The sequence below is a fragment of the Symphalangus syndactylus genome, chromosome 6 (assembly GCF_028878055.3).
Source record: "Symphalangus syndactylus isolate Jambi chromosome 6, NHGRI_mSymSyn1-v2.1_pri, whole genome shotgun sequence".
Classification (NCBI taxonomy): Eukaryota; Metazoa; Chordata; class Mammalia; order Primates; family Hylobatidae; genus Symphalangus; species Symphalangus syndactylus.
The window spans coordinates 143,355,300-143,368,250 of NC_072428.2; the positions used below are offsets into that span (position 1 = coordinate 143,355,300).

At 45.9% G+C, this 12,951-nt stretch overlaps 1 protein-coding gene across 2 annotated transcripts in view; it reads left to right on the forward strand.

Moving 5' to 3' along the window:
* Positions 1 to 12,951, forward strand: part of DPP6 (dipeptidyl peptidase like 6) — a 1,185,884-nt gene that overhangs the window by 127,341 nt on the left and 1,045,592 nt on the right. The window contains exon 1 of one of the 2 annotated variants that reach the window (XM_055269771.2): positions 7,837 to 8,549. The exons of the other annotated variant lie outside the window; for it this stretch is intronic. Within the exon in view, the coding sequence (XP_055125746.1) occupies positions 8,499 to 8,549 (51 nt within the window). The 5' untranslated portion in view covers positions 7,837 to 8,498. Of the gene's footprint in view, positions 1 to 7,836; positions 8,550 to 12,951 lie in introns of those variants that run through there. 2 annotated transcript variants of the gene reach the window in all.

A 12,951-nucleotide genomic window follows, 5' to 3' on the forward strand; every position in this document is an offset into this window, starting at 1 on the left:
AGCAATTCTCCTGTCTCAGCTCCCAAGTAGCTGGGATTACAGGCGCATGCCACCACAGCTGGCTAATTTTTGTATTTTTAGTAGAGATGGGGTTTCACCACATTGGTCAGGCTGCTCTTGAACTCCTGACCTCAGGTGAACCACCTGTGTCGGCCCCCAAAGTGCTGGGATTACAGGCATGAGTCAGTGTGCCCGGTCCAAAATATCTCTTAAAAAGTCATTTAACCACGTGTTTCTCTTTTCTATAATTCGTTGTAAACAACGAATTCCTATATTTAATAGTGAAGTCCTTTTTGTATCCAAGTTTAATAACACTATTTCATGGGTTAATTGTTTTAATAGGAATTTCCTAGTCGATATAGTTTTATTTATTACCTCATTGGAGGAAGAGTTTTATACATATTTTATAGAGGTGGGCCCAAAAGTCCCCGCTATGTTGGTAGACACATAATAATTAAATTTTAAAAAGCTATGGCCTTCTAAATTTTTCTTTCTTTTGAAATAAATATACACAGATTTTTGACTTATTTATCAACAATTGTGCCACCTTGTAGGAAAATTAACAAGGTTCATTTATGAATGTGTCACAAAACTGCTTTTCTTGAACTGCTGATGTTCGAATATTATAATTTTATGCCATCTGTGATATGAGCATTTGTTACATATAAGTTTTATCATAAACAAACTAAAATCCCTCTCTTTGTTTAAATGTGTTTTGTATGTCTATTGCTTTCAGTTTATAAGTGTTTGACCATTGCTCTTCTATAAAAGACTCTACAAGAACTCTAAAATATGTACTATGCTTCACTGATTCTATAAAATAGCTATGTAAAGTAATTGCACATTGTTCAAAGATAGTAGGAATCACATACACTTAACTGCTTATATTTTCCAATACTTTGCTTAGTTACAAAGTTTCTGTATGAAGATATTCTCATGTATAAAAGAGCCCAACAACTGTTTCATACTTCTTACACTTCCTTAAGATAGTATTTAATACCAACAAAATACTGCTTGAGTCAAGAGGCCTTATTCAATTTGTTAGAGTAGGAAACTGAAGAGTTAAAATAGTTGTGGTATTGGCCTACACTGACATGTGACATGTGACATGGCTGTGGATATGACATCCAGGTTCCATCCTGTGTTCCTCCCCTTGTAAATTGGGTCTGTAGCCTAACACATTTGTTAATGCTCAGAGACAAGTATGCAGGGAGAAAAGAGACACTGAGCTGGATACCTGTGTATTTTGGTTCATACCTGAGATGAACCTGAAATACAGTCTATTACCTGAAATAGAAGACCAATGTGTCGTAATGAATTTAGTCTGAATTATCTCATTCCTGAGAGGTTCCTGTTAAATTGAGCAAGTGCGAGATAGAGATGAACATAAATCATTTATTTGACTCTTAGTCTACTCTGGCAAAGTGAAACATTGCCAAAGATAACAGTCTTTTAATTAATTTTGGAGGTTTGTGTACACACTTGGAATTTCTTGGATACATGCTTCATTAATAGGCCAGTGTGCCTAGGTTTAAAGAAGATACTTATTTTAAAATTTAATATGTCAATTCTTGGTTGAAAGTATAGTGGAAGAGGCAGCAGCATAAATATCCTCTCATTTATTGCTTCATTTGTTCAAGAAACATGAATTAAACAACCTACTGCTCATCAGTCACAGTGTGAAAGTAGGAGGACCCAAAGAAGAACGTACAGCCATATGCCTTCAAGTTGGGATGTGGAGGCAGCCATGCCAATAAGTAAATATGTGTGATAAGTTGTTAGATGTGCAATTCTAGCTATAAGATGATTGATTTAATGGCCAACATTGCCCTTGTAGTACAACATTAGCACTGAGGTGAGATTAAATTCTGTTTCCATCTCTTGGTTGCAAAGGGTCAGTGGGGAAATGGGTCATCTGTGAGGAGGGTTGATATTGGACTTAATAGTTTTGCACGGATGATCTATAAATGGCTCTTCTCTAATCCTTACTACCTACCCAAATTATATCCTTATTATTCCAACCCAAAATTAATGCAGGATCTTCCTAGCTGCCTTGCCTGTCCCCCTGTCTCCTTGCTTTGGAGGGTGGATTTGATTTTAAAGTATGGATCATGCTATATCAATGTCTACCTGGGGGCCTTGGCTGTGACATTCCTGTTTTTGTAGGACACGGCTCACATGGCTCTCACTGCTGGTCTCCACATGTCCTTCCACCCTCATTTCCATCACCCAGCTCTGCTTCCAGGTGACAGTGTACTGAACTACTCAGGCTATCCCTCTGCAGGCATTCATTTTCCCTGGCTCCAGGTCGTAATGGCTAAATTTGTATTGCTCCTATAAGATGTATTTCAGCTATCATCACTTGCTTTAGCTTTCTTTCATATTTGCCTAAAGACCCCAGGAGCCCTGCCATCTGTATTCCTGTATCATATTTGTACAATTATTTTTGCTGTTGTCCATATTGTTAATTTGGGTATCACCCGCCAGACACTGTGAAATCCTCAAGGACAGGGACTGTTTTCTATAATAAAATCTATCACATGTCATCAAGCTTGGTATATCATTAGTCTCTCAACATATTTTAAGTTAATTTGTCTAATTTCTGAATGATTGAGAGAAGGTAAAAACATTGGTTATATGCTTTCTCCAAATGATTATTATCATACCTGTGTGCTTTGTAAAATAAATGCTGACACATCTCATACTTTTTCTAGTAGATATCTTCCGAAAATTTATGGGTAAATTAAATTATATGAAATGAATAATGTCTTCAGTGAAATAGGACAGCTCACGTTTTAAAGAACATCAGTAATGAACTAATTTGTGTAAAAGAATAGTTTTCGTCTCTTTTCTTATGTCACATTGAGTGTCGCTTTTACGAATTGGGAATTTTACACGTTGAGTTGCGTTGTGTTGGAGTTCCTCTAGGTAAAGGTATTCATGCAGTTAAACTTCTAGTAATAAGTAACAAGAAAATAACACTGATAAAGTGACATAAGGAATCTGTTCCTGTGTTGTAAATATTTCCTGATGTCAAATGTGAAACTGAATATTTTGCCAAAAGTCTCAACTTAAAGCCACTTTAATCAAAGCAGTTGCTAATGCCAGCAGTACATAAATTGAGGATGGGGCAAAAGGATCGACACCACCAATGGCTGCACTGTGGTAGGTGTGGAGAGAGCCTGCCAGAAGTAAACAGATGCCAGGAGTCAACACTAGGCAAAGGTAAATGGGATAGGTGCTGTGAAACATGGCAGATCCTACGAGACTTAGGTGCTCCCAAACATGGCAGATTCTATGGGGCTTAGGTGCTGAAAAACATGGCAGATTCTATGGGGCTTAGGTGCTGAAAAACATGGCAGATTCTATGGGGCTTAGGTGCTGAAAAACATGGCAGATTCTATGGGGTTTAGGTGCTGTGAAACATCACAGCTTCTATGGGATTTAGGTGCTGTGAAACACGGAAGATTCTATGGGGCTTAGGTGCTATGAAACGGCAGATTCTATGTGACCAAACCTAAAAAACACTGTGGGGAGAATCATAAGATAAACATGCTATTCATGTGATCTGGGTGAAAAAACAAAAACAGGAAAATACAACCGCAAAACCTAGACAGAGAAGAGCCGAAACTGTTGATAAATATAGGACCACCTTCGCATCCCTGTTTGTGAAACTGTTGATAAATACAGGACCACCTTCGCATCCCTGTTTGTGAAACTGTTGATAAATACAGGACCACCTTCGCATCCCTGTTTGTGAAACTGTTGATAAATACAGGACCACCTTCGCATCCCTGTTTGTGAAACTGTTGATAAATACAGGACCACCTTCGCATCCCTGTTTGTGAAACTGTTGATAAATACAGGACCACCTTCGCATCCCTGTTTGTGAAACTGTTGATAAATATAGGACCACCTTCGCATCCCTGTTTATGAATGCAATAGCACAAGAAAAAGTCATTTTGAGGATGGGATGGGGAATGAGCTTCTGATGGTAATGCTGTCTTCAAATGGTTCCAAATTGAATTTTCTCAGAAATTTAAATACCCAAAATTAATATAGAAATTGAGAACCATCTTATGTTAAGCACTTTTTCCTTACACTTGCTTTCCTTCTTTTCCTTTTTTTCTTTTTTTTTTTTTTTTTTTTTTTGAGACAGAGTTTCGCTCTTGTTGTCTAGGCCAGAGTGCAATGGCACAATCTCGGCTCACCACAACCTCCGCTTCCCGGGTTCAAGCAATTCTCCTGCCTCAGCCTCCTGAGTAGCTTGGATTACAGGTGTCCACCACCAAGCCGAGCTAATTTTTGTATTTTTAGTAGAGATGGGATTTCACCATGTTGGCCAGGCTGGTCTTGAACTCCTGACCTCAGGTGATCCACCCGCCTCGGCCTCCCAAAGTGCTGGGATTACAGGCGTGAGCCACTGCACCTGGCCCTGTCTTTCTTACAGAGACCTCTTAGCCTCATTCTTTTCCTCTCCAGTATTCCATATGGCAGTGGCTCAAGGTAGACAAGTTGCAAAGAATGACAGGCACTACCTGAATATTCGGGACTGCTTTGCTGTTTTATTCTGTGCAGTGTTTCCTCCTATGCCTGCTTTTCAGCCCTATCCTTTCTGCAGGGCTCTGGGTCACAAGCTGGGCAGGAGGAGCAGAACACAGTGCCTCTGACAAGTAGCAGGACTGGACGCTGTTGGTTAAGTGTTAGGAGAAAATGTGTCTGCTAATAGTGTTATTTGTTTCTTTTTTGGGGGGGAATTTTTATTTTTTATTTATATATATATAAACTTTAAGTTCTAGGGTAATGTGCACAACGTGCAGGTTAGTTATATATGTATACACGTGCCATGTTGGTGTGCTGCACCCATTAACTCGTCATTTACATTAGGTATATCTCCTAATGCTCTTCCTCCCCCCTCCCCCCACCCCACAACAGGCCCCGGTGTGTGACCAAGTGTTCTCATTGTTCAATTCCCACCTATGAGTAAAACATGTGGTGTTTGGTTTTTTGTCCTTGCGATAGTTTGCTGAGAATGATGGTTTCCAGCTTCATCCATGTCCCTACAAAGGACATGAACTCATCAATTTTATGGGTGCATAGTATTCCATGGTGTATATGTGCTACATTTTCTGAATCCAGTCTATCATGTTGGACATTTGGGTTGTGGGACTGTAAACTAGTTCAACCATTGTGGAAGACAGTGTGGCGATTCCTCAAGGATCGAGAACTAGAAATACCATTTGACCCAGCCATCCCATTACTGGGTATATACCCAAAGGAATATAAATCATGCTGCTATAAAGACACATGCACACGTATGTTTATTGCGGTTGTTTCTTAACATAAAGGTTTAATCCATATGATTCCACTTCCGATTTCCAGGGATAATGTGAAGGAAACTATGAAAATAGAAGGTTAAAAAATATGTTTGTCGGCCAGACGCTGTGGCTCCGGCCTGTAATTCCAGCACTTTGGGGAGGCCGAGGTAGGCGGGTCACCTGAGGTCAGGAGTTTGAGACCAGCGTGACCAATATGGTGAAACCCCATCTCCATTAAAAATACAAAAATTAGCCGGGCGTGGTGGCGGGCGCCTGTAGTCCCAGCTACTCGGAAGGCTGAGGCAGGAGAATCACTTGAACCCAGGAGGTGGAGGTTGCAGTGAGCTGAGATCGCACCACTGCACTCCAGCCTGGTGACAAAGCGAGACTCCATCTCAAAACAAACACACACACACACACACACATACATATATGTGTGTTTGTCTTCTTGATTTTTCCTCTCTCCTCCATCATGTGGTGATGGGATGGGAAAAGGCAGGTTATGGGGAGCCGTTTGGAGGCCCATGCTTGGTGGGAAAGAGAGGGAGGAAAATTCTAGATGAACGAATGCCGCTTCAAAGGAAGAAGAAAAAGAACCATATTAACCCTGCTTACAATCGGATTTAGATGGATGATATTTTCTGTCCACACTCAACTGGGTTTATCCTGACATTCAACAGTGTCAATGACCTGTACTCTAAGTGTTCCCTTCTTGAAAAAAGTTGTGATTGAGCAGCCTGCTGTTTTCTGAATTTTTGTCTCTCCCTTTTCTAGAATTCATATGTGAGACCTAACCCCAGGGTGATGGTGTTAGGGACTGTTTGTCTCTCCCTTTTCTAGAATTCATATGTGAAACGTAACCCCAGGGTGATGGTGTTAGGGGCTGAAGACTTTGGGAGGTGATGAGGTGATGAGGGAGGAGCCATCACCCTGATAAAAGGGACCCCAGAGAGGTGCCTTTCCTCACATCATGTGATGCACACTGAGAAGGCGCCATCTGTGAACCAGAAATCAGATTCTCACCACACAAAGCATCTGTTGGCACCTTGGTCTTGGACTTCCAGCCTCCAGAACTGTGAGAAATAAATTCCTGTTGTTTATAACCCACCCATTTTACACTATTTTGTTATCACAGCCAGAAGACAGTAAGACAAATCCCAACAGAGAAGAGTGCTTCTAGAACCTAAAGTGCACCTACCACTTTCTAGCAAAGCCTGATCCACATTACTTTAAAAGTGACTTTTCAAGCATTTTACTTTGGTTTACCTATTCCTTCCACTTACCTCTCTCAAGCCCAAATCATTAGTTTACGCTTGTAACCAATTGCTCGTGCACATGTGCTAATGTTTTTGCATATAATATACATATATTAATACATAATATATCATTCATGTTTGCATGTGGACATTGTGGATAACTTGCATGTAATTACTGTTGCAATTACTTAGAATCATCTGCTTCTTTATGAGCTCGAAAGTGACCTCTTCTTTTTTACAAACGGAGATTTTTTCTGTCAATGTAAATAAGGAAAAGCTTCCCAAACCCCTCCCAGACTCTCGCTCCCGCCACGCCCCTCCCCTCAGGCGCTGGCACGCGCTTACACACACACACACACACACACACACAAAGCCTGATGTGTCTATCAGCTCTGAATCTGGTTTTTGAAGTGGCCTGGGTGGGTCTGCATACGAATTTGGAATTTGACCAAACTCTGCGCGCGCTCTTGGGAGCGCGCATCCGTGTGTGGTCCAGGGAGCAAACCGCGGTTGTGAATGGATGATTGATGGGAACAGCGCCCAGGGGTAGCAGGTGGAGAAGGGAACCCAGGTCGCGGTCACTGGTCAACCCGCCTCTTGGGGTGGAGGTTAGAGAAATCGGCGCTGGTATTTGGCCCCGGCCAGTGCTGGGGTTCCAGGGCTAGGGAGAGCCCTCGGCGCCAGACTGGGCTGTGGGAGGTCTTTGGGGTCAGATCCCTGCAGGCAGACAAGAGCGAGCCAAAGAAACAAAGCCGCCGAGGGACGCGGCTGGGGCGGAGGCCCGCAAGGAAGTGGAGCCCGGGAAGCCAGGTGTGCGACGGGGAGAGCGGCCCTGCCACCCGCGCTGGAAGCCGGGCGCTGCCATTCACGGCAAGGCCCTCTGCGCCCTGGAATTGCCGCGGTGGCGGTTGCAGAGGCCAACCCAGAGTGCAACCATGGAGACGCGACGTGTGTCCCATAGTAACCTGTTACAATATTATTTATAAGCTGCCATCCCCAGCCTACCCCCACTTCCCCTCTGCTCCCTCGCCAGACTTGCGGGCGACGTGCACAGCCGCGTCTGGCTCTTCCCGGCCTCTCCCTTCTCTCGCGGGCGCAGCCGATCAATAGTTAACACCCGGCTGCGGGCGGCGGCTCCACCCGCGGCAATCACCGTAGTGCTTGTTTGTGGAAGCCGAGCGTGAGTGCGCCGCGCGCGCACTCAGTCCGGCACGGAGTGGGCGTCTACCCGAGGAGGGGTGTCTGGGGAGGGGCTGCCCTCGTTACCCAAACAGTTTGCGCTCGCTTAACCTTGATGCAGCTCGAGGCTTCCCAGTCCAGCTCAGTTAAGACAGAAAACCTGGCGCACGCGCGCGCACACACCGACACACACACACACACACACACCGCCCCTGGCGTCGCCGCCCGGCCGGGTCCCCGCCCTTAGGGACCAGAGCGGCGACCGCTGCACCCCGCACTGCCTGCTGGAGGAGCCCCCGGAGCCGGGGCCGAGCCGCTGGCGTCCCCGAGTGCGCCCCCAGTGCGTGCCGCCGCGCTGTTGCTAGCAGTGTGCTGGCGCTGAGCTCGGTGGACACGCGCGCAGTCAGAGCTGCCTCTCGTCCTCGCTAGCTGGGCTCGCAGCCTCTTCCTCCCTTCCTGGCTCCTGGCTTTTTGTTTAAAGCAACACCCACCCTCCATCCAGGCTTTTTTTCTTTCTTTATTGGTAGCGGCCAAAAAGAGTTGATTGCTATTGGGATCCGCTGGGTAAAGACACGAGCAGGGGTGAGCGGAGGTGATAAAACTGAAGACCTGGAAGATTTTTTTTTTCTTCAAAAACCCGTTTCCATCCAGTCTTCGGCCAGTCCAATCTACTTTAATCCTCACCAGGACAATGGATTAAGTTTCTCTTCCCTGGACCAGAAGTCGGGTTCGGACTTGGGGCAAAATGAAGGAAAAGGCCATGATCAAGACCGCTAAGATGCAGGGGAACGTGATGGTGAGTGCCACGGACAGGGCGCGCGCCGGGTCGGGGGGACCCACCGTGAGGAGCGATGCTGGGGGAGGTCTGTCCTCCACAGTCCCGAACCTCCCTGGGAGGGCAGCGACCCCGTGCCCGCGCGCGGCGGCGCTTCCCCCACTTCCCACCTGAGCCCACCCAGCGGCGCCGGGATGCGGAGGAGCAGGCATTTCTTTGCAAATTGCAACTTTGCGGCTCCGCGGCCCCTCTCCTTCGGGCATGTGGCTTTGTGTTTTGGGCGCGGGATGGGGCGTGGGAGTGGAGGAAGGGGCTGCGGGGAGCCCTCGCTGGCCGCGGGTCGGTCCGAGCCCCAAGCAGACCCCCAGGGCTCTTCTGGGGGAAACGCGGGGAGAGGTGGTCACTTCGGCCAGGGAAGGGCCACTGGGCCCTGGTGCCCGCGCGGGCCTCGGGGCTGCGAGTCCCCGGAGCTCGAGACCTGTTGGGTTCTGCGGAGCCTTCGGTGCTCTCGGGGCAGGCGCCAGTCGCTCCGCTTCGTTCCAGCCGCCGCCGCCGCCGGGCGGGACCCTGCTCCCTGGGTTGGGGACGCTGAGTCCCCCAAAAGCTTGACTGTGCCGGAGGAGGTCAGGGGCACTTCGCCCCCCGGGAGGGCCGAGTGCCTGGAAACGCGGCTGGTCCGCGGAAGGCTCCGGGCAGCTGGCCAGGGGGCAGCTCTGCACGGATAACTTTCTAACTGGAGGACTCGGCGATCCGCCTCCCCAGCGAGCCCACCCGCCTCGCAGCTCCCCGCTGACCCGCGTGGCCTGGGCGCGCCTGCTCTCGGGCTCACGTTAGTCGGGGGCACGGGGCCGAGGGGTCAGGGCGCTGGAGTCTCTGGCGAGGACGAGAGGGTTGCCATCTTGTTCTGTTGAAATTGTTTGTGTGCCTGCCTGTGTTTATTTTAACCCATTAGGTCATGGTCTGAGAAGAATCCTCCGACGGTCCTTTATTTTAAGTTGCTGGCTGGCACTTTTTTTTTTGGCGACGGACAAACAAGGAGATGGGGATTGCCTTGCTACTTTTGAAGGTTCTGCAGATTTGCAGATGCTACTTTTGAGGGTTCCGTAAGAATTGAAGAAATTCTTTCAGGGGCAAGGTCCAGAGTTGTTTACAGAAGTGGGTTGGGTCCAAGTGATGGGGGTGGAGAGGCACCTTTGCGGGAACTCAGGCAGTGGTGCACTTTGAGATCTCGCTTTAAGTAAAACAAGCAATAAGTGAAAAATTTTACATTAATTGAACAAATACCCAGCTGGCTTAACCACACCCACGGCAGACACCTGTTGCCTGGCAGAGAGGAGCGCCGTGGGTTCAGAACTTGACTCTGGACGGAGGTGTGAGCCTCTGGTTCAAGACACCTCGCAGGAAAGTGATCGCCGCATAGAGGGGCTTACTCTTCAGGACCCTCCCCACTCCCGAGGTGACAAGCCCCCATCTAGGGGCCGTTCTCAGTCCTCGGTCCGTGGGTTCTCTGACTGACCTAATTGCTTGTTTATGAAAATGCATCTGCTTCCCTCATTTTTCCCACTTTTTTTTTTAGTCATTGTGTTGTTCAGCATAATTTCTTGCATAAACAGGATAGAAACGTGTATGGAGTAATGCTTTTTAATTAAATGCCCACCCACATCCATCATTCCTAACTTATGTGATGCCGTCATGTGCTAGGGAAACCTGTATATTTAGGGCTGAGGCTGAAGTTAAGGATTGAGGTTAATTATACTGATAAGGCAACATTATTGACTCATTACATCAATCTACCGCCAAATAAGTTTCTACTTATAACTTGCATGGCATGAAAGAGCCAAATCTTCATATTACGTCTTTATTAGAAACCTTATGGTCTTTGCCCTCCCCCTAACCCCTCTCTGCATTTTACTTCAGAAAATAAAGAATGAAAAGATTGCTAATTACATTTCTCACTTCTGCTCTGAATAAGGATATTCCACGTGATACTCACTGCATCCCTTCCCCTGAGTCTAATGTTAACAAGTGTCATTGGAGCAAGGTGAACTGAGCCTAGAGAATTCTACAGCAACCCATATTTTCAGAGTTATCTGTTGGCCCAAGAAAACAATGAGATGCACACTTACTCAAACTTTGAATGTTCTTATCATTCTTAAATTGATAATTATGGCTCCAGAGCCTGCTGTGTAACTTACTTGAATTTTCATGTTCCAAGGAAATCCACGTGGCTTCAGTTGAGTGATCATTTAGGACTTACCCATGCCTAATCTCTTAAGTTGCTTTCAAGACTCTTGCCAATCACAGCCTCTCTTAGATTAGATGACTGGAAAATTCTTTGCACTCACAACTTGATTGAGATTCAGGTGATATTTTACATTCAAAATGAGGACTGAATGATTTACTCCTATTACTGACAGCTGAGCTGCCGCACATCTGACAGCTACAAAAAGTGGCAGAATGTTTTATACTTTGCAGTAACAGTGAATCCACATACACACAGAGACCAGATCTCAGTTCAGGAGACTCAAAGATCTTTGAGCTGTCTGGACTCGCATTTGAGGTTTGATATTTAAAAAAGAGAAAGACACTTTGCACTGCCCAAATGGTCATGGAAATGTCAAATCCATTTCAGCTGTGCCTGTAAATTGCTTTCTAATCCAGCCTCTGCTCGCTGACATCCACATTGTATGATTGTTCCGGACCTGCAGCCTGTTGTTTCACCAGGAGTCCTACAAGAATGGTGACAATAGCCTCCCGGCTCGTCCTTGCCATGCCACATTGCTTAGTTGAAAGTATGTTCTTATAAAATCTTTAAAAAAGGTTTTAGTCCTCGCACATTGCTTTAGGAATTTATTTCTGAGTACAGCTAGAGGATTAAGAGAAGGCAGATGCACCAGAATACTATCTCATCTTGTTTTGTTTTAGTAAATGGGTAAAAGAAATACCACAGGTGGAATCAGTTTATAACTTTTTTTTTTTTTTTTTTGGAGCCAGAGTCTCACTCTGTCACCTAGGCTGGAGTGCAGTGCAGTAGCGCAATCTCAGCTCACTGGAAGCTCCTCCTCCCGGGTTCAAGCCATTCTCCTGCTCAGCCTCCTGAGTAGCTGGGGACTACAGGCGTGCACCACCATGCCTGGCTTTTTTTTTTTTTTTTGTATTTTTAGTAGAGATGGGGTTTCATCATGTTGGCCAGGCTGGTCTTGAACCCCTGACCTCAGGTGATCTGCCTGTCTTGGCCTCCCAAAGTGCTGGGATTACAGGTGTGAGCCACCACGCCTGGCCAGTTTAGAACTTCTATTTTAATTTTTTTTTTTCTTTTTTGAGACAGAGTCTCGCTCTGTCACCCAGGCTGGAGTACAGTGGTGCTATCTCGGCTCACTGCAAGCTCCGCCTCCCGGGTTCACGCCATTCTCCTGCCTCAGCCTCCTGAGTAGCTGGGACTACAGGCGCCCACCACCACACCCGGCTAATTCTTTTGTATTTTTCATAGAGACGGGGTTTCACCGTGTTAGCCAGGATGGTCTCGATCTCCTGACCTCATGATCCACCCGTCTCGGCCTCCCAAAGTGCTGGAATTACAGGCATGAGCCACTGCGCCTGGCCCCTTGAACTTCCATTTTAATTCTTGAGAAGAGTCTATTTCATAAACTTCTAATACTGTGAGAATTCACAGACTAACCATGCCATATTCAATATGTAATTTAATATACTAAGAGATAAATATTTTTTACATGCTCGCAACAAAAATTATTTTTTTAAAAATAGCTGTTATTTTTTCCATAAAATCTACATTTGAGAGTTCCGAGGGAGGCTGATGTGCACTTTTTCAACCTAATCTTCCTTTATTGCTATTTGGTTGATATCCTACTTGTTTAACGGAGGTATATACTCTTGCAATAGGTTCTGAGGTTAATGGGAAATGTTATCATCAGAAGGGCTTTGCTTCGTGCTGAATTCCCCTACTCTGTCCATATGAGCTTTTTTCAGACATTGAGTTGCTTAATGAAGATGGAGTAAAGATTAAAGACTAAACATCTTGTGGACTGTCCTGTGACCCTTGGCGTCTCCCCCTTCCTTGGTGTGTGCGTTGGTGGCTCCACCTGTATGTGGTGGGTAAGTGAGGGCTGCGCAGGCCCTTGCTGACGAGAGCAGTATCAGAGGAGGTTCAGACGTAGGACACAAAGCATCAGATGTCTGCAAGCCACGTTGATACTTGAGAATCCCACTGTTGATTGTTGTTGGTTTTAAATGAAAGTGGCTGTCTTGATTCCCTGTATAGGGAAAGCTGGAGTTCTTCCTTGTGCTCACTGACACTGGTTTTAGGCCTTTGGTCACTGGTTGATATATCTATGGCATGACGAGCCTAGGATCTTTTCAGAACTATTATCTTCTCTTTTCTATGTTGGATAAAACATCTGAATGT